General features: G+C 44.4%; 1 protein-coding gene across 1 annotated transcript; it reads left to right on the top strand.

Annotated features, from left to right (window-relative positions):
- Positions 1-7897: 7897 nt before the first annotated feature.
- Positions 7898-24033, top strand: LOC143297099 (IQ domain-containing protein H-like). Its single transcript, XM_076609272.1, has 15 exons — positions 7898-8020; positions 8510-8670; positions 9362-9439; positions 10081-10294; positions 12690-12840; positions 13394-13569; positions 13914-14186; positions 15433-15621; positions 16267-16381; positions 16854-17131; positions 18239-18403; positions 21807-21932; positions 22614-22675; positions 23244-23352; positions 23935-24033. Exons 1-15 carry the CDS (start codon positions 7925-7927, stop codon positions 24031-24033), a joined length of 2292 nt encoding a protein of 763 aa, XP_076465387.1. The 5' UTR covers positions 7898-7924.
- Positions 24034-25341: the final 1308 nt, after the last annotated feature.

The raw sequence follows: 25341 nt of genomic DNA, 5'->3' as shown, positions 1-25341 counted from the left end.
GTCGTGTGCTCTTCGTCTCTGTGTTCTGTGTGTACTTCCAGCCTTGGGGTAGTGGTACCTCTTCTGGAAGGTAAGAGGAGACAGTTCTAACCGTGTGTTTTGTCTGTTCGTCTTGTGTTCATGTCAGAGAGAGAGAGAGAGAGAGAGAGAGAGAGAGAGAGAGAGGTGGGGGTGGGGGAGGGGTGGGGGATGGGGGTGGGGGGAGGGGGTGGGGGTGGGGGGGAGAGGAGTGAATATTTAAGTAATTACAATATTTTGCTGTTTTATGTGCATTTGTAGGATGCGTATGCATTTTAGACATAAATTTTATAAGAATGTGATAAAATAATTGCGTGTATTGAAAGGGTTCAACCATAAAATCTGGATGTGTTCAATTTTCCTTATGAACCCCCTCAGCGATTAGTGAGCATTATATATATCTTCGTGTGTGTGCTTAAGTCGCATTGTATGTGATGCCTTAGCTAGAATATTCCAAACTACCCCCTTATCCTTTTCCGTTGTCCTTGCTCTTGGGTGTGGTCGTTGTCAGCCTTTTAAACTTCCGAAATAGCGCAGCTGAGTAAAATTGAACTATTCTATAGCCCATGTGTTGATCAGGGAGGGGTTAAACTGAAATTTTGTAAGATTTGTTTTTCTTTATGAATTCTGGGCTAGGTACATTTAGGTTGTTTAATTGGGTTTGTTCAAAAGTGAATCCTACCAGTGGATAATAGGCTATATACAGTGTTTTCAGCGTTCCCACTTTCCGTGTTCATCCACCGACTTCCCTACCCTTCCACTGACCCTCCACTGTCTCCCCGGGAACCCCTCTGCCTGCCTTTGACTTCCTTAGTCCAGGCCTCCGTTGGCTGTTGCCGCCTGCCGCTGCCTTCCGTCGCCAGCGTTCTCTGGCCTGGTCATTTGCCTGAGAGCCAATGTGGATTCCGGAAAGAGCGCGGAACCACCGACATGGTGTTTGCTGCAAGGCAGCTGCAAGAGAAATGTCAGGAGCAAAATGCTGATCTGTTCTCCACCTATGTCGACCTCACTAAGGCCTTCGACACCGTGAGTAGAGAGGGACTGTGGAAGATCATGGCCAAGTACGGATGCCCTCGGAAATTTATTTCCTTGGTCAGCCAGTTCCATGAAGGCATGCAGGCTCGAGTCCAGGACAATGGCGAAACATCTGCTCCTTTTGCTGTCACAAATGGTGTCAAGCAAGGCTGCGTCCTGGCTCCAACGCTGTTCAGCCTCATGTTCTCTGCAATGCTTACTGATGCCTTCAGAGATGGCGATGTTGGAATCGGCCTAAAGTACCGAACAGATGGCAAGTTGTTTAACCTCAGAAGGCTTCAAGCAAAAACGAAGGTCATGACAGACATCATCAGAGACTTTGTTTGCTGATGATTGTGCCCTCAACGCTGGATCTGAAGCTGACATGCAACTCAGCGTCAAGTTTGCCACTGCCAGCAGGAACTTCGGCCTTATCATCAGCACGAGGAAAACTGAAGTTCTCCATCAGCCAGCCCCAGGGAAACCCTACGTTGAGCCCAACATCACAGTCAACGGTCAGAGACTCAGTGCGGTGGAGCGGTTCACATACCTTGGCAGCACACTGTCACGAAATGCGACCATCGACGATGAAGTGAACGTCAGGATTGCAAGAGCAAGCGCAACTTTTGGTAGACTCAATGCAAATGTCTGGAACAGAAAAGGCATTAGTCGTGAGACCAAGCTAAAGGTCTACAGAGCAGTAGTTCTCCCCACACTACTGTACGCCTGCGAAACTTGGACAGTGTACCAACGACATGCCAAGAAGCTGAACCACTTCCACACAACATGCCTCAGGAAGCTACTGAACATCAAGTGGCAAGACAGGACCCCAGACACAGAGGTGCTCGCAAAAGCCACCCTTCCCAGCATCTTCACCATCCTGATGCAGTCCCAGCTTCGCTGGGCTGGACACGTGGCGCGCATGCCAGACCATCGGCTGCCCAAAAGGCTCTTCTATGGCGAGCTGCAACAAGGGAAGAGATCACACGGAGGTCAGAAGAAGCGCTTCAGAGATACTCTGAAAGTCTCTCTGAAAGCGTTTGATATCAACCCTGACTCCTGGGAGGAATCTGCAGTGGACCGTGACAAATGGCGCTCTGCTGTGCACAAAGGCGCCAAGTTGTGCGAGGCCAGCAGGACTGCTGCAGCTGTTCAGAAGAGGCAGGCCAGAAAGTCACGGGCAAACAAGCTCCCTGACAATGGTATGCCTGTCTTTGTCTGCCCCAACTGTCAGCGAACATTTCGTGCGCAGATTGGACTATTCAGCCATCTGCGCATTCACAGATAGATTCATGAGCATCCTCCCCCTCCACCCCACCACCACCCTCCCCCCATCCCCCAGCTGGATGACAACGATGGTCATCATCGATCTCGATGGACACACCAAAAAAAAAAAAAAAAAAAAAAAAAAAATTGCTCGGCTGTCTGGGTATTCGTCTCTTCGTCTTCGTCGTCACTGCTCTTCGTCTTCGTCGTCACTGTTCTTCGTGTTCGTCGTCGCTGTTCTTCGTCGTCGTCACAAACTGTTCGTCTTCGTCGTCACTGTTCTTCGTCGTCGTCACTTACTGTTCGTCGTCGTCGTCACTACTTCATCGTCACTACGGTCAACGTTGTGCTTGTTTCCATGTCTTAAAGCTCTGGTTTTTTGTGGGTTTTTTTTGTGTGAGTGTGTTATTATTTATGCAGTCTGTTATTTAACTGTTGTTGCAGCCGGGGTTGTGGTTATTTGTTGGCAAGCTCTGTGTGTGATTAAATAAATGTATGTGAACCCTGAATTGTAGTCTGTGTTTGTGTTGTCTGGGTGTTAGTGCTGGGTTGGGTGGGGGTTTCTAGTCTGCTCTCTTATTGAGCGTGACACTCAGATACTGACATACATTACATTTCGTTTCAGCTTCCGGGTAAACCAGTTACAGGGCCAACAGTGGATCACCTGACTATGCCTCCCAGAGCTAATCGTTTGAATCCTAAGGTAAGGAACATCATTCAATTGGCTGGCACCGCAGATCATTTTCTATGCCTTTCTTTCTTCTATTTGTTAACCATGTAATTTCGTATCATTTCTTTCTTTCTAATTTCATATCATTTCTTTCTTTCTTTGTCTTCCTGTATTAGTGCCTTTCTTTAATTTTCTCTTTCTTTGTTGTATTCCTCCTCATTTTTCCTTGGTCTTTCTTCTTTCCTTTCTTTGTCTTCTCTCCTTCCTTTCACTTTATATTCACTTGTCTTTTTTTTTTAATGAAAAATACATTACGTTTTTTCCCAACCACCCCTCTCTTGCTTTTCACTTCTTTCTTCGTGTCTGTCTTTCTGTCTTACCTTTTTTTTCTGTAGCATTTCTGGCTTGCTGTCTGCCCTGTTGCTTCGCGTTCTTTGGTTTCGTTTTTCTATCGATCTTCATGCTTTCGGTAATGAGCCGTATTCTACTGTGGATGCTGTATGAAAAAAAAGATTATTTCGAATACAACGTACATGGAGAGAGAGGCGGGAAGAGAGAAAGGCAGAGGGGGGAGAGGGGGAATGCATGCGAGTGTGTGTGTGTGTGTGTGTGTGTGTGTGTGTATTTATTTCATGGGTGTGTGCGTGTGTGTGTGTGTGTGTGTGTGTGTGTGTGTGTGCGCGCGAAAGAGAGCGTGCGTGTCTAAATGTGTACGCGCGCTTGCACTGTTCCAGTATAAAATGTTCATCGTCAGGTAGCCCTCCCGCCCATACCGGAGGAGGACGCCCGCAAGGGCATCTACAGTCTGATGGAGCGCTGCTGGATTCCCCCGGCTACTAACGTCACTCTCAACCCCTCGCCAGTGGTCAAAAGCAGAATGAAACTGCACCGTTTCGATGACAAGTTCTCCGCGCATGTCGTGGGTAGGGAAATTTCTGAATCATCGCAGTGCGTTGTATTTTAGTTGTGTGGTCACATCAGATGCCTCTGTGAAAACTCGCTCTGCAGCAACCCCGGTGAGAGCACGTTCCCATGTTGTAGAGCGCCAACAATTTTGTTCTGATCTGAAGTAAGTACTGTGAAGGACTCATCATGGATTACAAAAGAATAAAAAATGTATTGTTTAATATTAGAAAGGGCATTTTCAATGTTAGAGAAGTCAGAAAACTGGAGTATAAAGAGAAAATGTTGTATCGTTGAGTAATGTTGCTGGGAAAATATGGCAGGTCTGAATGTAAAGGTAGCCAGAAAACGACACACACAAGAATCAAGAATATTTAATCCTTTCACCCCTTTTGGGGCATGGAGGATATTATATAACAGCAATAGTATTTTGCACCAAAATGAAACATAAACAATTAACATAACTATCAGAAACAGAATACAAGCTATGTGAAACACAACATAAATGAAAGTATTTTGTTTTTGCTTTTAAACCTCAGGATAGATCAGACTACGTTGCTCATCTTTGCAACATTACTTAAGGTTAACCAAATTGTCTTGGCTGCATGAAATAAGTTACACGGAAAGCCTCTTCCAACAAGAAAAATTAAACAATCGTTGGACTTTTTTTTTCGTTGACTGTATTGCAGCGATCTCTTCCGAATCTTTTTTAAGCAGGATAAGTCTTAAGGTTTTTTTTAATCGTCTTTTTAAAACTTTTAATTGCAAGTCCTACGTCATAACCATGTAATACGTCATTTACTTAAATGAGGTCAAATGAGTCATCATGTAAACATTTGTTGTCCTTTCAGCATCAATGATATAGATGACTCCTTTGTGCAAGCAGCCCACAACAACCTCCAGCAACATCTGAGACTACACAAAAGGACTACGCACACCCCAGCGCACAGCAACAAAGTGATTAACAGTATAATCGTTAACTCTTTTGTTCACGACTTTGCGAATGTATCTTATTGTTAACAATGGTACAGTCATATAAGTTCATATATGCATAAAATCTGCGTATTTTCCATGCCTTCTAATCAAATTACATATATCGAATCATTTACATACACAATTTTCAGTCTGCGAGTCGCTGAGATTTTACATTCAACACGTGCACAGTCACGTTCTTCACTGTCCAGCAGATCACAAAGTTGGCTTACATCACCACATGAAATCATCACGTATTTTAGTGCATACATTAAATGTCCAGCTGTGTCAAGTGTTCCAACTAGCAACTATTCCCTCCTGAACAGCTGATATGACAAATATTTACGATAAAATGATGTGATTTTTTTTATATCCCAAATCATTGAAAACTTCAGTAGATAAGCACGGTATCCTGTCCGCCAGTCTTAGTGTCAGTGAAAAAACAACAAGCAATCAAATCGTCAAATATAATCAGTGAAATCTTCAGGTTCTGTTTTCTAGTTCACATGTATTCATAAAGAGAATCATAGATTCAATGTTGCGTACACAGTCTGGTGCAATGGGCAGGGGACAGGTAAACAGGGCAGGTCTCCATCATGCAGGCTACCAGTTGACCTGGTGCTGCAAACCCAGGGCACTGAAGTCCAGCTTGTCAACCCCCAGCAGAAGCAGGTCGTCGGGCGTATCAAGGAAAACCACCTTTGGTTCCGATGTCTGGTCCGGTGTGTTCTTCAGCACGCAGCGGATCTTGCCCCCTGGTGTTGCAGAGACTGTTCACGTTTGCGTTTTCTTTCGCGATGTGAAGCATTCTGCTCCTTAGAGGGGTCAGGTCATCGTTCACATTACGGGCTTGTAGTTTGACGTCGTCTTTAGTTGTTTTCGTTTTGACATGATGAGTGCTTTCGTTTTTCTTGACTTGAGTTTCACAATAATAGGACGACTTGAAGAGAAGCTTCTGTCACTGGTGTTGCTGTTTCTCTGAGTTTTTGTTTTCGGGTCCCACTATGTACACAGCCTCAATGTCCTCAGGTCTGATGTTGCACCCTGTTGCTTGAAAGACATTGATCACTTTCTCTTCAATGTTTCTGTCTGGTGTTTCACTGAGGCCTACGATCTTGACAGTTTCACGTCTGCTGAGCTGGTCTTGCTGGTCAAGTTTGTATTGCAGAAACAGATTTTGCTGTTGCAGACGCTTAACTAACAATTCATGTTCTTTCATCAACTGGGTAAGAACAGAACATAAATTGTCCCTCTAGGTAGTTAGCAAAATCTTCTGAATGGTAGAGGACAAAACTAGAATCAAAAGTTCTGTGACACGTGAAGCAATTTCGTCATAGTCTTCTTGCCTTTCCCTGGATCTGGATCTGAATGCATACGTCGCAGGAGCCAATCATCGGCTATAAACGCGACGGAACAGGGAGAGCGCAAAAATAGTATAAAAGGCCACCACACTGACCTAACAGTCTTTCCTACAGGTTCAGGTCACAGTGAGTAGCCACAACAGGTATCTACAGGTTTACTCAGCCCATCCTTCTCTAATTCCCCCCACAAATCAAGATCCTCAAGTCTGTCAATAGAAAGTCCTGGAAAGAAAACGTGTGGCAGGGTGTGATGACTGGGAACTGGACATGGTGGTGTGAAGAGTCAGCTGATATAATGGCGGACACTAAAGATTGCTAGAGACGAATCGGGAGGGAAAACAACAAAACAAATCACAACTTTAGTATTCGCAGAGCAGCACCAAAGATGAAAATGAAAATTTAAGACGTTCGCGTCGTTCCACAAAAACTGATGCACAAATCGACGAATCAGCAGAACTATGTCACACGATCTCATCAAATCTCAGAGAAATTCCAAGACCAAACAGTAACTATCAAGGGCAATCACTCACACACACACACACACACACACTACTGACAACCCCATTCTCGCTTTTGACACGAAGCAGGCAGGATATGCGTGCGGAGCATGACCATTTTCTCCAGCAAACCAGATGTTGTCCAATCAGAACTTGTCCCATCTAACTGGACACTGGTGTTTTTTTTTTTTTTTCAAGTGGTAGTCACGATGAAGCGGATGGACCAGACGGAGTGTTGCGATGTGTGTTGAATTTTTTTTCTGCTCAGCTTGGTCCATTGTCCACAAAACGTTTTCTAATTTCTTTTGCACAATTTCTGATTTGATTTATGCCTCGCTTGTGGAAGACGACAGTCATTTATTCCTTTACCCCGTTGTGAAAAAAAAATCTGTCTCTTTCTGCCAAATTCGTGTGGGAAGAATTGGCCATGGACTTGCTCGAATGTGTGCCAGCTGACATGGAACATCTACAGTTTTATCACAGGACTGCACGTGGTTTTAATTTAAGGATGTAAGTATTGCATGTGATCTCATGGCGAGTCAGGGTGCTTTTCATGGACATATGTGCCGCTATTGACATAGTAATTATAATGCTTTTTAAGTGTGTGTGTGTGTGTGTGTGTGTGTGTGTGTGTGTGTGTGTGTGTGTGTGTGTGTGAAATTTCCTGGGAATGCGCAATGCGAAAACAGTATTCGGTTAAAGTAGCTCTCCTTGGGACGAAATCCCGACCAGTAACCCGTAAAACTGGGAATCAGAGGAGCAGATTTTAATTGTCTGAGAGTATATCTGTAGGAACTGAAAATATAGAGTGTAGAACTTAGAACCTCGGGAACCTATTAGTGTGGGAATGCAAAGCTGTAGGGATAGATACGGGAATTCATATTTGTAAAAAAGGAAAATTTTAGCCATGAACTTTTTTTTAATATACAGTCGTGAAATCATTAAGATAAAGGAATTCCCAGCCGTAAAATCAGAGCATGACAGTACGGGAATTACGACAACTGGTTATTAGAGGAACAAGGTATGGAGAAATACTTACCTGTGGTAATCAGGAGCCGAAGGAATATTTACAATCCCCCATGGAAATCTAGTGGGCTACACACACACACACACACACACACACACACACACACACACACACACAATCTCCTCGTTGATGATCAGTTCCAGGGGGGACGAGGGTCTATGCGGGGGTCGTGGACAGACAGGAGGACAAAGGCGGGATGGTACCGTTACCGCCCATTCCCCCGGGCGCTCCCAAGTCCAGCCCCAGAGCGTCGAACGTGGTGAAAACCGTGGAAGCGCGGGTTCCGATCGGGGTAGGTATCAGGGGCGCAGCGAGTGGGAGGGTGAGAAGGGTTAAGTCCCCCCACTCCTCACTCCCATCCCACCCACCCCTCCCTGTGTGTGTGTGTGTGTGTGTGTGATAGATAATCACAAAATGGTGTGTTAATGAATATAAATAGATCTTTCCTTCTTTGTCCCTTTTCTTTGTCGTACATTTATTGTTTTGGTTCTTTATTCTTCTTCCTATCCTTTCCTTTCCCCCCCTTAACTTTCTTCCTATTAGTTCTATTTCATACTTTTTTTTTCTATATTATGATTTTGTTTTACTTGTCCACCCCGCCCCCTCCCATCTCCCGCCCCCCCACCCCCCTCCCCTCGCCCCCATCTTTTTTTTTTACATTTTTTTTTATAACCTTTCCTTTCCATTTTCCTTGCTTTTCTTTACCCGTTCTTTCTTCCCTTCATCCACACTGAATTTCTCCCTTCCTTCCTATTTCTGTCCTCGTGGTTTTTTCCCAAAGCTGCCTCCAGTCCAAAGGTCGGCAATGGCGACTGCGGCGGCAACCACGGAAGAGGAGGTTGGATCGGCGACGGACAGCTTTGTGATGGAGCAGGGGCGGGTGTGTGAGACTCGGCCTGACTTTGTGGCCTTCAAGCAACGCCACGCCCACGACTGGGGGAGGTAATTCAGATCGCCACTCCACCTGCGTGAGAAGTCTTGACTGGTCGATCGTTCGGTCTTCTTCGTCGTCGTCTTCTTCTTTTTCGTCGTCGTCTTCTTTTTCTCCACCAACGCTGTGAAGAGTTGCTGTGACGCCACCTTGAAGAACTGTTCACTTGATCGGTCGGTGGATTCGTAATAAGTCAGTTCGGTCCTTTAAAAAAATCACTCTTTTCCGAGAACAGCCTAAATAATAATATTTACTTTACGTGCTCGACAGCTCGCTCGCTCATTCATTCCCTCATTGAAGTGGTCTGTCTGTCTTTTTCTTGACTTGCTCGCATGCTCACTCGCTATGTTTTGACGGTTATCGAATGCATAGGTCGCAGCGTCAAATACAACGAACCCCCCCCCCCCCCTACCCCGCCCCCCAAAAATAACAACCCAAAACCAAAACAAATAAAAATGGAGAAAATAGTTTCGCATATTCATTCAAATGATAAATGGTTTTGATATAGTCTTTGAATAGACTGTGCTTAAAATCCCCCACTATTTTACGGAAATATTTCATAAGTACTGTTTTGTTCCTGAAAGAGTATTCTAGACTAGTTAAGTCCCTTGTTTTAACAGAACCGTTGACTGATGTTGGTGTTTTGATAAAGAGAATTATTCTGATGTATTTATCTAATTATTCGTTGTTCGTCTTTTTCAGAATCGTGCCCATATTGAGACAGCTGGAGAAACTGCTGACAAAGTACGCAGTACCATGTGCCACGATTCTGGGAGACAGGTCAGCTCGACCGTTGCGACCATTTTACATGTATAAGAATATTTTGTACCAGTGTATACGGCTCTTATTGTAGTTTAAATGTTCTGTGACATATTATCAAAATTACCTTTTAAGCCTCGGTTTTTGAAACATTTTGCAGACTAACCGGTCTCAGCGCAACCTGCCAAGAGGAAGAGAGAAAAGTCACTGAGCAGGAACTCTATTCTGTCATGGAGAACAGAGAAGAAGTGGAGGCCATTGTTTCTCAGCCGGTTAGTGACAGCTAAACATACATACATATAACAGACGCATACACAGATGTGCTTTTTGTCCAAACTATGTTATAAACGTATCACTGTAGTGCAACACTGTGTAGACGTTTCTCTCAAATTAGAATACGTCAGTGACAAAAGCAAACACACAGCCTCGCCCACGCTCAGATTGAATGCTGTTGTTCAATAACTAATGACTTTGTTGTTAAACTTACCAGGTATTTTGGGGGTGGACATGCCAAGACTTGTGTTGACCCTCAGTGACAGGGGCAGTAAATATAGGAATTACTGAACTTGGCAGAAATTAGTCGGTAAACTGGACGTCCTTTCTCAGTGCATACCAAACACAGTCTTACCAATGCCAGATTCGTTCCAGTGGAGCCTTTTCAGAGGGCCGGGAAGGGAGGCGCTGGCGGCACTGAAGATTCAGACAGCATATCGGCGACACAGAGACCAGGCCAACTACCAGCAGTACCGGCGGCTGAAGCGGACAGTGCGGGTCATCGAGGAGTTCTGGGGCCGGATGCAGCAGAGGGCCAGGATCAGACAGCGCCTTCAGCAGACGGTCGCCGCGCAGCTGGAAAGGTTCAGGGAGCGGGCCAAGGTTTGGTTTGAAATATGTCCACCGTTTTCATCTGTTTGTTGGTTTATTTATTCATTCATGTATTTTTATTTTCATTTCATGTGTGCTGTCCCGTGATATGCGCCGTTTCAATGGCGTTATTTTTATTCCAAGTTCCCACATATACAGCCACAGGTTTGGTTTGCCATCCACAGTCCCAGTGCCAACAGGTCAAAGGGTCAGTGTGAGGTCGTTGGGAATTGTTGGCAAACTGACATAAGAGAGGAGGGGAGGGAGGCGGAGAGGGTGGGAGAGAGCGAGCGTAACTAAAACATTATAGCACTTCGTTTCTCTTGTTCATTTATGAGTTAAATGATATTCGTTGTAAAAAGGCTTTGTGCACTTTCAGATTGTTCTGTTATTCAGCTTCCACAGCGAACATCAGAAAACATCAGCATTGCATGCCCGAACTCTGACACTGGCATATGTGAAGTCAAGATTATAATCGAGTAGTGTAGGTTTGCTGTATTAACGGTATTAACTTCAGAATAACTATGTGCATCTTGAAGCACTGTCAAGTTTATCCTCAAACCAGGGCAAGTAAGAATGAAATGATCCGAATCAACCAACCAAGAGGATAGACCACAAAAAATGTATACTCATTGTCATTTTATATGTTTTGCTTTTAAACCACAAACCTGCACAACATTGCAGAAGACATCTTTGTTGCCTGACCGGCCATTTTTTTTTTTAATGTACCAAACCAAGATTCCATAAACCCCCCCCCAAAAAAAACCAGTTGGTGCAATGGGTGGACCAAAAGGATCACAAAGACTGTGACAGAGTTTCACCGATGTAACGTGACGGTCTAACTCCCCAAAGTAACTCTCGGAAGTTAATCGGGTCGGATGAGCTCAGCAGATAAGGCCAACACGACTCTCATGATACAAAACATTTATGTTCCCATACTTTGCGTCCTGTCAGTGCGGGTATATGTGTAAGGAAATGGTGAATACAAGCGCGCGCGCGCACACACATGTGTGTGTCTGCATAAGTGCGCATGCATTCGTGCGTGCGTGGTTGCGTATGTGTGCCCGTGTGTGTATGTGAGGGGGTGTAGTCGGAGGGGAAACGGTTGAGATGAGGTACATGGTGATAAACGCGTGCTTTTGTGTACATAGTAGCGTATCTGTGTATTTGTGTGATGCGGGAGGAGGATCACAGTTACAGAAAACTGTCAGTCACGTATGTTAGAGAAAGAAAGAGGCAGGCAGGCACCCATACCTATCCATTCATGCATATATATTGACGGTCAGTTTGTCTTGGCTCCGGACAGCTTCCCGCCTGTCCCAGTTCGACCTCCGTGTGTCGTTTTGGAACATGGAACATCTGATCCAAACTTTCTCCATGGAGTCAGAATGGTTTTGTTCCAATTAAATCCCAGTATCGTGGGGAGTTCAGTTGGAAAAGAGCATTCGAACTCCCGGGAGTTAATTCGGATCAGATGTTTAATGTTCCAGGACGACTCCCGGGGGTGGTAGTGGGACAACCGGTAAGTCATTCTGGGTCAAGTCAAAACGACTCGCCATGTATGTGTGTATGATGGATGAATGGATGAATGGATAATACGAAAATGCACACCCGTACACATTCACTATCTTACGCTTGTTTCTTCGTCTCCCTCTTACGTACACACTAAGTAAAGTGCACTTACACGTGAACGCGCACATTCTGTACACGAACACACGCGCGTGCACACTCATACTTACACAGCGAGCGAGCGAGCGAACGAGAGAGAGAGAGAGAGAGAGAGAGAGAGTGTACACAGCGCATACGCACACTCAGAGTTCGCAGTCACAATTCACACACATGTGCGGACGCGCACCCACAGGCACACATTCGGAAGCACGCTTGCGCACACGTGTACACTCGCACGTAGAATGCAGTGATTATTGGGGAGTGGGGGGACTTCCGTCTGGTTCAGGTGGAGAGTTAATTGATTCAATAAAAACTAATGTGGGCACCGCCCCGAATAACTCCTAGGGGATTAAATTAGATGGGTCGTTAAACCGTCAATACAACATTGATATGCCGTAGCAGAAACTCTCCTTAAAACGGATCAAAAGCTACACAGTTGGTAATGTTCATTTCACATTGTTAACCCCACCTCACACACTCCCTTTTGTTCCTTAATATTTCAGTGCCACATATGACGACCGGTCAGCGGAGGTCCGACACAGTTGCAGAATCACCCGGGTGTGTTCAGCAATGATTTGTTTTGATTCAGCATTAACCACACCACCATGTCCTCTCACTCAGACTGGTGGCTACTGAGGGAGGTGTTTGTGTTCCGCTCGACCATTTCAGGAGAGGAGAATGAATGTGGCTATTGTTGACTCCTTTTGCTATTGACCCGTTTTGTTGGGGGTTGTTATAGGTGTTTGCAGAGTCGTGGGAGCAGATCCGGACGTCCAAACGCGTGGTGATTCACGTGCCGTCTCTCGGGTACCGCCAGGATGTCCGGGAAAAGGTCATGCACTTCGGGGTGCGTCAGAATACCCAGATGGCCCGCCTGTGTGAGATCAACGGTATGGGGTGGGGGGGGGGGGGGGTCTGTTTTTGTTGGATGGTCGTGTTGCTGTGTTGTGTGACTGACTGTTAGGTGATGGTTTTCATCAGTAGTTGCTACTGCACCTTGAACAGAAACAGCAACCAATTTTGATGTTTTTCTGTATGCTTAATAGAAATTAATATTGTAATAAAATAACTAGTAATCGAAAAAAAGTCTGTGTACAGGTGATAGAAAACAGCACATTATTAATGAATCGTCTTTCCCGTTCAGCCACCCACAGTGGAAATGGTTGAATTCGTAGGAAAAGTTGGTGCCGGCTAAACGCACTTCATTTATGAAGTTTACTGTGGTATGCATAACTTATGGGGTAAAAGCAAAATTATAATTTCTGGCACCAGGACACAGCCGTCATGTTGTAATGGTTCTAAAGTCAACGTTTAGGCGTGCTAAACGCCTTCCAAGGGACATTTTCCCCACATGAGATTTCAATATTTGAGTGAATAGTTCAGGGCCGGCAGCTTTGCGGTACTTGCATTCTGACCACATCTTCCTGAACTGAACGAACACAGATCCCAACGTGGACGTGATCTACGTATCCCCGGTGCCCTTATCGGAGGAGACCCTGCAGTACTACAACCGTCTGCTTGGGCTGGCGGGGGCGGTGGAGTCGGGGAGGGTGGAGGACCAGTGTGACTTGTCCCACAGGTACAAGGTCCTCGTCCCGGAGGCCGTCACCGCTTTCCAGGTGAGTGAGAGAATTAACTGTCTTACACTTGGGGGTGTGGTGTGGTGTGGTGTGGTGTGTGTCTGGCTGTCTCTGTTACCTCCGTTTACATCTCTCTTAACGTCTGTCGTCTGTCTGTCAAGATGTCTGTCCATGGATTGATGTATTCTCAAAAAATAGTCAAAAATAACGTTCACCAAACTAACCACCCCTAACTCTTCGCTACCACCCCCACCCCCTCCTCCTCCCCCCCAACCCTCTCCGCCCCCTGCCCATCCGTCCCCTGCCCATCCGCCCACCATCCTGTATCTTTCCTCCGACCCCCCCCCCTTCCCACCTCCCCTGCCCGACCCCCAACCAACCAGCCGAACTGGATGAGCCTGTCCACCCTGCTGAAGTACTCGCCCCGCACGCTGACGCGCATAGCCACCCTGATCCGCGGTCGGGTGGCCTACATGGTGACTGGCCTGCCCCACCCGGACGACGCGGCCGTGTCCGATGCCCTGGACGTGCCCGTGCTGTGCCCGGAGCCGCAGGTGGCCGGGCACTGCTCCTCCAAGTCCGGGGCCAGAGGGCTCTTCCAGGCCGCCGGCATCCGAGTCCCGCCCGGGGAGGGGGACATCTTACGCCTGGAGCAGGTACGGGGCTTTTAGTTTTGATTATTTTTTTATGTACGTATGGGGTGTTATTTTTATTATTTTTTGTACATGTGTCTTTCGATTGTGTTGGGTGTATGTGTTTATGCGTAGTAAACGCTTGTATTTTTGTTTCTTTGTTTGTTGCAAGGAATCCCCCTCCATTCCCCCCCCCCCGCCAAAAAAAAAAAAAAAAAATGTATGCATAACATTCGTGTTGATTTTGATAATTGATTCAATTTTGATAATGAGAGAGAGAGAGAGAGAGAGAGAGAGAGAGAGAGAGAGAGAGAATGCTTTCATATTGTTTCTGGTATTTTTACAGTACAGAGCATGTTTTAAAAAAAAATTCTTTAGAAGACATTATCAGTGGATCTGCCCAGGTGATAGGATCTATATTGTCTCTCCGATGTAGTATGCTGGCTGTTTTGAAGATGCTGGGGCTCGTGGACTTGTTCCCTTGATGCAGTATGATTTTTACTCTACAGTTTGCAGTGTTTGCCAAAGACCTGTCTCCAAATGTAGTACAAAGAACTTACCCGAAAAGAGTACAGTTTCAGTTTTAAAGATGGAAGTGATTGTGAGTGTGTCCCTAGTGTAGTATTTATATTTTTTTTATTGCAAAGATGGCATGCCCACATATATATATATTGTCATTCTCATTTTGAAGGTAACAATGTTAGTAGGCCAGTCCCCAGGAATGAATTAAAAATTTATCTTCTGTAGGTGACTGTGAAAGCAGCCATAAATATAGTATATTTTAATTTTTAAGATGGTAGTTATGTTGGCCTGTCCACGGTTTCTCTCTCTCTCTCTCTCTCTCTCTCTCTCTCTCTCTATATATATATATATATATAACATTCCGAACGTGACAATTTTAATATGGGCCTGACCCAAAATAGTGTACTTTTTCTCATTTTGATGATTTTATTGGGATACTTCCACCAACACAAACGCAAGAAATACAGAATTGCTTTCCAGACACAGCGGTTTTTTATTTCAAAGTTGACACTGTCATTACAAAGCCATGTCTAGCAGCCAACAAAGCACAGAAAACTTTAAAAATTCTAAAAGATGGCAGCGTGTGTGTGTGTGTGTGTGTGTGTGTGTGTGTGTGTGTTTGTGTGTGTGTGTGTGTGTGTGTGTGTGTGTGTGTGTGTGTGTGTGCGCGTGTGTGCGCGTGCGCGCGCGTGCGTGCGGTGTGTGTGTGTGTGTGTGTGTGTGTGTGTGCGTGCGTGCTTTTTCCCAGCTGCACGAGAGCCTGACGCAGCTGGTGCTGGACAACCTGAACGTGAGGCTGTGGCTGCTGAAGCTGAACGAGGAGCTGGACGGGCGGGGGATCGCGCGCTGCGAGGTCACGGCCCACCTGACCTGCTTCCCGTGGCTGCAGGAGGAGGCTGAGCGGTACGGGCACAACTGGGCACACAGGTGGGCACAGGTGGGTGTGCCCTGATTGTTGTTGGTGGTGGTAGTAGTGGTGGTGGTTGTGCGGAATGAGTTAAATCAGAAATGCATTATGCACAGGATTAAAGGACTTATGGTACACAGCATCGTTACCGAATGAGGAATGATTTAAATCAGAAATGCATTATGCACAGGATTAAAGGACTTACGGTACATTGGTGGTGGTAGTAGTGGTGGTGGTTGTGCGGAATGAGTTAAATCAGAAATGCATTATGCACAGGATGAAAGGACTTATGGTACACAGTATTGTTACTGAATGAGGAATGATTTAAATCAGAAATGCATTATGTACAGGATTAAAGGACTCATGGTACACAGTATCATTATTGAATGAGGTAAGTGGACCGCAAGGTTGAAAATAAGTTGCGTCTAGAAATAACGAAAAGCACAGGTGGGTGTGCCCTGATTTTTGTTGTTGGTGGCTGTGATTGTGCTGATTGGGTTAAAATCAGAAATGCATAATAATGTATAAAGGACGTAAGGTTCAGTATCGTTACTCATGAATGAGTTAACAGGAGTACAAGGCTGAAAATAAGATGAGTGTATAGAAGTAACGAAAAGGAGAAATGTGTTAGTTGCGGTTTATATAAGAAATGTGGAACCGTGAGTACTTGTGCAGGAGAAGGCTTTCAACAAAGTTCTGGCGGAAATTCCCGGGATCCTGCAGAAATGGGCCATCCCGACAGACGCCTACAAAAGCTGGGATCTCTTTTTGCTTACGTTTCTGTCGCAAGGTCTGTGAAAGAGCGGAGATGTGTGTCAACAGATTTGTTTTAAGTACATAGATTGTTGATACTTGATTCTTTAGACTCTGTGTGTGTGTGTGTGTGTGTGTGTGTGTGTGTGTGTGTGTGAGCGCGCGCGCGTGTGTGTATCGGTGTCGGTGTCGGTGTGGGGCGGAGGAGAGAGAGAGGGCCTTAGTCCTAACCACACGTACATACATGCACACATCCACCTGCACACCCTGTCCCCCAAAACACACTGCCCACCCCTTCTTTCAAGAAACACCCCCCTCCACTCCTCACTCCCCATCCACACTTTTCTTTTCTCTCCCAAGCACTCTTCCATAGGCGGCGTCACTGAAGCGCCTCTCCAGCAAACACACACACCTCATTTCCAGCACCACAACAAATGTCTCCATCACTGCACACTTGTTTTTTTTGTTTTGTTTTTTTCTTTTCCCCTTACTCCAACACTGTCCTCCAGGCGGCATCATAGAGGCGTTCCCGCCCACCCCTGACGTGACGGTGCTGACGGCCAACTTCCTGCTAGAGCCTGGGGGAGCCATGAAGCTGCTGATGGCCGGGGATCAGATCCACTCCGAGTCCCCCCCACTGCGGAACTGGGGTCTTTCACTGCCACAGTGTTCCCTGGAGCCCATGGTGCTCAACAACATGGGTCGCCGCCTGGCCAGGGTCTGCAGGGCTCTGGGGGTCGTCGGCTACCTCAAGGTGGACCTGGTCACCTTCGTGGACCCCCAGATGGTGAGATTCACGGTTCGGAGGGTGACGAGGAGGAAGGAGTGAGTGAGGAGGAACTTGGGGGAAGGGGGGGGGGTGGAGGTTTAGAAGTTGGGGGCGGATGGGGCGTGGTGAGAAGGGATCTGTTGTGTTGTGGATGTGTTTCACATGGGTTATTAGGGATTAAGGATGTTTGAGATGGAATCTGTTGTGGATGTGTTTTACATGGGTTATATTAGGGATGGAGGGTGTTTGAGGTGGAATCTGTTGTGTTGTGGATTGTTTCACATGGGTTATTAGGGATGGAGGATGTTTGAAGTGGAATCTGTTGTGTTGTGGATGTGTTTCACATGGGTTATTAGGGATGGAGGATGTATGAGATGGAATCTGTTGTGTTGTGGACGTGTTTCACATGGGTTATTAGGGATGGAGGATGTATGAAATGGAATCTGTTGTGTTGTGGATGTGTTTCACATGGGTTATATTAGGGATGGAGGGTGTTTGAGGTGGAATGTGTTGTGTTGTGGATTGTTTCACATGGGTTATTAGGGATGGAGGATGTTTGAGGTGGAATCTGTTGTGTTGTGGATTGTTTCACTTGGGTTATTAGGGATGGGGGATGCTTGAAGTGGATTCTGTTTTGTCATATCTTTATGTTTACGCTTCAGGTAGGGTATGTGTTTGTGTATTTTACGTGGATTGCGGCGGTTGAAGACATGGCGAGGAAGAGGGAGATGATGGTTCTGTTCAACATCCTCTAAAATAAACATCTTTTATTTTGTTTTTAATTTTCTTAAAACTTGAAATATCAGACGGTCGGCCAGTAGTTTAGCAGGGGCTGTTTTTCTTTTTGAAATGTAACCGTGCAGCTCGTACACAGTATGATTCTTGCAAGGAACTCCAGGTCTTTCCCAACCCTTTTTTTGAAATATTTTCCTTTATTCCAGTCTTTTCTACTTTATCTCTGATTCATCAGTGTGATATTTCCCGTGCATGCATTTGAATGATCATCACGAGTATTGTAGCATTTTGATTTGTTTCACGAAGAAGATTAGTGTTTATAGATATTTTGCTGTCATGATAATGAAGACGATGATGATTATTTTCATTGCCACTGTGGTGTTCATGAAGTTGGACACGGTGGTGTGGGCCCTCGACCTTCACCTTGGCTACAGCGACAGCCTAGCCCTCTTCCGATTTGCTGGTTACTTGACGCTTGGGCAGTTCCATGCCAGAAATCACACCTTCACCATGCCTGTCCGTGGTACTGAGCATCCACGACGTCCTGTGCACGAGGTGAGAGAAAGCTCTTCATCAGATGTTCGCGAGCGAATTTTCTTGAGTGCAGGCAGATTTGTTATTTCTTGAATTCTATTAGTATATTCCACAAGCATCCTCCTTACTAGATCAGACTAGATTTGAATAGATTGACTCTTGGGGGTGGTACTATGATCTTGTGTGTATGACGGACTGGGTTCGTTACGAATTTGTTTCTTGAAAGAGGAGGAGCAGTACCAGACATAATTTTTTAAACACAAGCAGTGTCTATTTATAAATAAACTTCGATTTGAGTGTGAGAACATATAACTGTGTGTAATCCAAAATGGATAAAAATGGTGATTTTAGAAGAATTGATTTAATGGCATGCGTATGCAGGCTCAGTAAATGTTTGAGAATGTTGTTGCTGGCTGAATTCCAAATAGTTGAAGTGTAATTGATATGGGACCAGCGCAAATGCCTGGTACACATATTTCAAAAAGGCAGTGTCGGGGTGCTAACTGTTTAAAGCCTGAACCGGACTATAAATGGCGGGCGATTTGAATCAAGCCAGTTTCTCACCAGAGTCTGACACTGTGACGTCGGTGAAGGTTTATTCAAAATAAAAGCCTAATAAAGCTACGGTTTGGCTTCATTTATGGCAGAGAGCGAGATTTGCCTAGCAGCTTCCAATCTAGACCTGAATTGACTTTGGAAAGTACAAAATGTGTCAGCTACACGTAATACAAAATTTGAATGCAGAGAAAAGGGGCGCAACCGAAACCTTGCTCTCGGGAGTTAAGACTTTAACATCAATGTAGCAAATGACAGAATCACCGATAAGAAGTATTGTTGCATTGTCAGGAATAAACATGTTGAGAATTTCTAGAGGAGTTGTAGTGGTTTGGGCCTAATTTCAGTCTTGCTGATGGCCATGGAAAGTTTTCCTGTTGGAACGATTGCATATGTTGGATTTTTATTCTCAGAATTGGAAAGGGCACCGACGGGCGCAATAGCCGAGTGGTTAAAGCGTTGGACTGTCAATCTGAGGGTCCCGGGTTCGAATCACGGTGACGGCGCCTGGTGGGTAAAGGGTGGAGATTTTTATGATCTCCCAGGTCAACATATGTGCAGACCTGCTAGTGCCTGAACCCCCTTCGTGTGTATATGCAAGCAGAAGATCAAATACGCACGTTAAAGATCCTGTAATCCATGTCAGCGTTCGGTGGGTTATGGAAACAAGAACATACCAAGCATGCACACCCCCGAAAACGGAGTATGGCTGCCTACATGGCGGGGTAAAAACGGTCATACACGTAAAAGCCCACTCGTGTGCATACGAGTGAACGCAGAAGAAGAAGAAGAAAGGGCACAGTTCGGGTTATTAAACGTAGAAACTGAACATCGTACATTGTCTGGCTCAATGCTGTGGTCAGAGGATGAAGGGGGTGGTACACTGTGATCATGTGAGGGACAGTGCTTATGGAGCGGCGACACAGTCTGGACTTAATGGATTTACGCTTGTATACAGCTGTCTGTAACAGGGGTTGACAACAGCATGAGAGCCCACAGTCTAATGACAGGGAATGGTTTCTGTTAGTGTTCCTGCATTTCTTGATGTAACCTTGTCCTGCTGTTCAGAAGTGTGTGTGCATGTTCGCATGCTTTTTTCATCTGTTGTTTTGGATTAAAAAAAACACCTCAGTTTATTGACCCTAGCTGGGATTTGATGGATTATTTTTCTTTTGTCGGGTTGTTTGAATGTGTTTAGTTTAATGATCTTGGACTGTAGTTCATCTATTTTAGAAATAAGCATGTTGAATTTCTCAGAAATATTGACACGAAGTTAATTTTTGGTGACAACTTTGATGTCTTCCACAGCCGTGGAAATGGTGTTTTTTCCAAGCAGACTGTGCATTGGTCACAAAGTCAAATGACTGTTCTAATTGGAACACTGTTTGAGTTGAGGAAGAGGACTGATGGAATGTGCATTGACTGTTTGGAAAAGGGTGTTTCTGTTCTGTAGTCGTGTAATCTTTTCCTGACTGGAATTACTTTTTGTGGCATTTTTGCCCTTGTGTGGAATGCTGGGGGCTCCGGGTAGAGCTGGCGGGAAGATGACGACACTATCAATGACTGACTCATCAGAACCAGTCTGTCAGTTATTGTGACGGTGAAGGAGCAGATGAGTTCCCACAAGATGACATTGTCATTGAAGATAAGTCACTGGCAGGGGTGACTATAGTAGGGAAAGCACAGATGAGTGTCACAGAAAGTTCGATCAGAAGTTTGGAGAGTCTTTCTGTGTTTTTGCCCTGCATGAAATTAAGAACAAACTTTCCGCTAATGTCACACTCATCATAGTCCCAGAGTGGGCAGTCTACACCTGGGCATAACAAGGTTCCGCCAAACGGGGATGAAAAATAAGAGTAATTGTCGCAGATTTAACAGTTTGATAACTAACACGAATTACTGTCTTGGCAAGGTTGGGAGGAGGTGGCAAGGGTAAAGACAATGATGTAAAAGTCAGTATAGTGTCATTAACATCATAGTCTCAGTGCTGAATGGAAATGTCGTGCTCATCTATTCCGGAATATCGGTAAAACAGAAAGTTCCTCCAGATAGTGAGTTCATCCTTACTGCAGGAGAGTCGTTTTTGGATTGAGTCGAGTAGGCTTTGTTAATTTTTTTCCCTTGCCTTCATGATGGGATGGGAAGTGAAATCCGCCATAATCAAACGACACAGAAACAGGACAACACATAGTACTTAGTACTTACAGAGCGTCACAGTGGTGGAGACGTACATTGCATCATGCCACAGTACAGATCATAACGAAATAGTGTAACTCCATTATCACACACACACACGGTTCACATGCCAAGGAACGATATCCACTGAACACTGAACAGCGGCACCATGACTTCTGTCTGGGGATTGTCACTTCAGTACAGGTGTACTGTAGGTAAGGGTACTCCAAATCACATCGCAGAATAGTGCTTCAATATTTTCACAAACTCAGCGATTTATATAACTCAACGACTTGATATATCACTTGTGTAGAATGACTTCGTCAACACACAACGATAAATGGAACACAAGATTGTGTTAAAGAACACTGATAATTAACACAAATATTATTAATTATCCGAGAGAGAGAGAGAGAGAGAGAGAGAGAGAGAGAGAGAGAGAGATGGGAATGGATCACCTCAGTGAGAAGTGAGTGGGGCTCCTCGTGTGTTCAGTGATGCAGAGAGGGTGAGAGAAAGGGAGACAGAAATTTTAAAGTTTTTTTTATCTAAAAACCCCCCCCAAACAAACCCAGTTTGATTTTTTATCTAAAAAAACCCCCAAACAAACCCAAACACATGCTATTGATTGTGCGTGTGTATGTGTATGTGTGTTCATGTGTGCATGCGCATGTATGTGTGTGTGTATGCGCAGGGTGGCAAGACGAGGTACGGGTACTGTGTGATGTCGTCACAGCTGGTGCACAGCAACCTGGCTCTGCTTCAGCTGCCCGTCTTCTTTCGGCTGTGTCGGGCCTACGGCATTGGCTTCGATGTCCAGGTCAGTCTGTCTGCTGGTGTCTTTGTTGAGTGTTCTTTGTTGACTGTCTGTACATACAGTGGGTTCCGTGGTTGGTGGGATGGTTTGTTGGTTGTTTCTTTCTTTCTTTCGTTTTCTTCTTCATTTGCTTTTGTTTTCTGTTTGCTCCTTTTTTTCTATCTGTCTATCTGTCTGTCTCGGTCTCTGTCACTCTCTCTCTCTTTCTTACTTTCCCTCTGTGTCTGTCTGTCTGTCTCCCACTCTCTTTCTCTCTCTCGCTTACTCTCCTTCTGTCTGTCTGTCCATCCGTCTGATCTTCTACGTTTTTCTTTCTTTCTTCTCTCTGTCAGCTTTCGGTCTTATTTGTTTGTCCCTTTCTTTCTGTCCCTCCTTGTTTGTTTCCTTTCGTTCTCCCGTCTCTCCTTTCCCTCCTGTCTTAATGCCTCCCCATTCATCACCCGTCCATTCAGTCATTCAATCATTCAGTTATCCATCCGTCTACCTTCCTGCAAGCATACATATTTTTCGCCCCTCCTTTCCTTTTCCCATCCAGTCCTCTCATCTTAGTTTTGTCTTTCTCCTTGTCTACCCTCCTTCCGTTCCTTCCTCACCCTTTTTTCAGGCACCTTCTTTTCCCCACAATTAATATCCTCGTTCGTTCGTTTGTTCGTTCATTCACATCTCTGTCTGTTTTTCATTCAGGAGAAAAACGGCACCTTGTTCACATTAATTGACAGCATTAACCGTGATCAGATTGGGATGATGTGAGTACTAAGTGCATGTGTGTATTACTGATGGTGGTGATAATGTTTGACAGTTGACTTACCACATACCATCCATCCATTTACATGCCCACACAGGTAACTACCTGTTATGTCAGTCAGTCAGGGTCACTGATCTACTAACAAAGTAAACTAAACAAAACCGAACCCAACAAGGTGCATTCCACTCTAGTCCAGCCCTACCCTTCCAAAGCTACCCTTTCACAACCCATCATCCAATTCCAACAGCATCTAATTCAACCCATCTCAAAGCACCCCACCACAATGCACCCCAGTCACCACCCAAACCACAGACTGACTGACTGATAAATTGATTGAATGACTGTCAGCTAATCAGTGACATTTGTGGATAATATTCAGTATTGAGATATCGTGACGATGTCTGCAAAGTCTTTGTGAAAATGATTATCCATCTCGATAGGCTGTGCATTTAGTATGTTTTAACCTGACATCCTTCGATATGACATTGTTATGTGATTTTTAGAATCGTGCGAAAGCGCGCTCACGTGACTGCGTGTGTTCGTGCGTGCGTTTGTGTTTGTTCACAAAGAACGATTGGTGAAAGCCTTAAAAACGCACTGGCCACATTTGCCCGTCAACTCTGCAAGATTCACGAAGAGGTGTCAACGCCCAAAATGCAAGGCATCTCCAATTTTAAAGTGAGTTTGTTTTAAACCATCATGTCATTTTCGTCCCTGTGACCAAAAGATAAGAGACTGCTAAGGTGGATTTTTGTCCCAGCTTTCTCTTCCGCAATTTTCACATAACTGTTATGAAAAGAGGCAGATTTCTGATGATAAATGTTTCTAGCACTGTGCTAGTTTTTTCATATGCAAGCCTCATTGATGAGTTTCTGATGCATAGACTGTATCAAATGCAGTGTTGTATGATTTCCGAAAGGTAACCAACTGATAGTTCCTTCTGGAAATGTTAAAAAATTACCCTGTCCCACATGCCCACCAGTCCTTTCCCACCCAGTGTTGCCTCACTCTACCGCCCTCTGCTGATCAGACATTTTCCACACACACATGCACACATACAGCCACACTGACACAGACACACGCAGACACACACAGACAAACGCACGCACCCCTCTGCAACTTAACACCCACCCTGCACTCTCAAATACACGAACAAGCACACAAGTTCAGATCAAACCTAATTTATCAGTTCTCTCTCTATCTGTGTGTGTGTGTGTGTGTGTGTGTGTGTGTGTGTGTGTGTGTGTGTGTGTGTGTCAGGGAGCATTGCAAGACATCGAGAGCATACTGTCATTGATCCAGCAGAACATCGACAAGCACACGGAACAAGAAAATAGGCAGCAAGTTCAAGAAGAGTAGAGTTGCCTCCCTTCCCGTCTCACATCCCGGGATTCATTTTAGTTCGCTTGTATGGCAAAATCAAAGGATCAAAAGATCAAAAGAGCAGATTTGCCCGTTAACTATATACATATATATACATATAATTTTAAAATTTTTAAATTTTTAAAAATAATTTTACAGATTTTAATATATATATTTTTTTTACTTATGAAAGTTTATTTTACTTTTTAATCCATTCTAAAATATTTTCTTTTTTTTTCTTTTTTTGCGAATGAATGAAAGTGTTTTTTTAAAAATTTTTTTATATAGTTTCTGCCACGAGAACTGTGTATGTTCAGAATGAAGAGACAAAGGGAATGATGGGAGCGGAGTTAACGTGCTTCGTTTACAAAATGATTTAAAATAAGTTTCGTGTTTGAAACAGCTATTATTCTGTTCGTCAATGCAGTGACCATGCATGATTCACTTGTACAAATAGCACATGAGACGAAGACGATAAGATTGAGCACTTCTGCGTCAGTGTGATTATTTATCAATCACTGTTACCACGAGCAAGACTAAAAGAGACATGACGTTTTCACTGTCTGATTTATCTTCATTCAACAACACCGCTAGCAACAACCACCACCAAAAGAAAAAAAAGAAAAAAAAGACAATCAAAGGTAATCAGTGTTTCACAAATATAATGACTTTGATTTTTTCGGGTGACTAAGATGAAGACTTGTGATTACCATTTTTGTTGAACTGGTGTTTTATTTCAATCCATATTTATGACGTGAGACAGAAGAGGAAGATTTGAGACGTTGTTGACGTAAACACTTTTATTCACTTGCATGCCAGTTAAAAAAAAAGAAAAAAAAAAAAAGAAAAAGAAAAAAAGTACAGCCACCACAGTGTGCAGATTTCATAATTAGATGTGAGCGTGTATCAAGTTCAGTTGCTTTTATAAGTCAAATTTTCTTTGCAATATTTACATTTTTTTTCTGAGGTGTTTGCTTTCTGTTTCATATTTGATGACGTCAAATCAAGACATACTGAACACGCAGTTTTTCTGTTCAGAGGACTGATCTCAGACCTACCTTACGTAAATTATAAAACAAGGAGTTGCTTATGTATAAATAAATAAATAAATATATATATATCTATCTATATATATATATATGTGTATATATATATATATATCTTCGTTTGTTTTTATCTCTCTTCTGATATTTTGCCCTCCTCCTCTTCTTCCCCACTCTCCCTGTAACTTATTGTAACACAACCATTTGGACATTTTTGGTTTTACTCTGTGATACTCTTAAGTCGATTGATCGTTTCGTTTTT

This window comes from Babylonia areolata, chromosome 22 (assembly GCF_041734735.1).
Source record: "Babylonia areolata isolate BAREFJ2019XMU chromosome 22, ASM4173473v1, whole genome shotgun sequence".
Classification (NCBI taxonomy): Eukaryota; Metazoa; Mollusca; class Gastropoda; order Neogastropoda; family Buccinidae; genus Babylonia; species Babylonia areolata.
Note: the sequence above shows the minus strand (reverse complement) of the source record. Positions and strands in the feature narration are given on the sequence as shown.

Coding starts and splice junctions, on each gene's coding strand:
- LOC143297099 (XM_076609272.1), top strand. CDS start 7,925: ATGGTACCGTTACCGCCCATTCCCCCGGGCGCTCCCAAGTCCAGCCCC. Junction 16,382..16,853: donor GCTTACGTTTCTGTCGCAAG/GTCTGTGAAAGA, acceptor ACTGTCCTCCAG/GCGGCATCATAGAGGCGTTC. Junction 22,676..23,243: donor CGTGATCAGATTGGGATGAT/GTGAGTACTAAG, acceptor TTGTTCACAAAG/AACGATTGGTGAAAGCCTTA.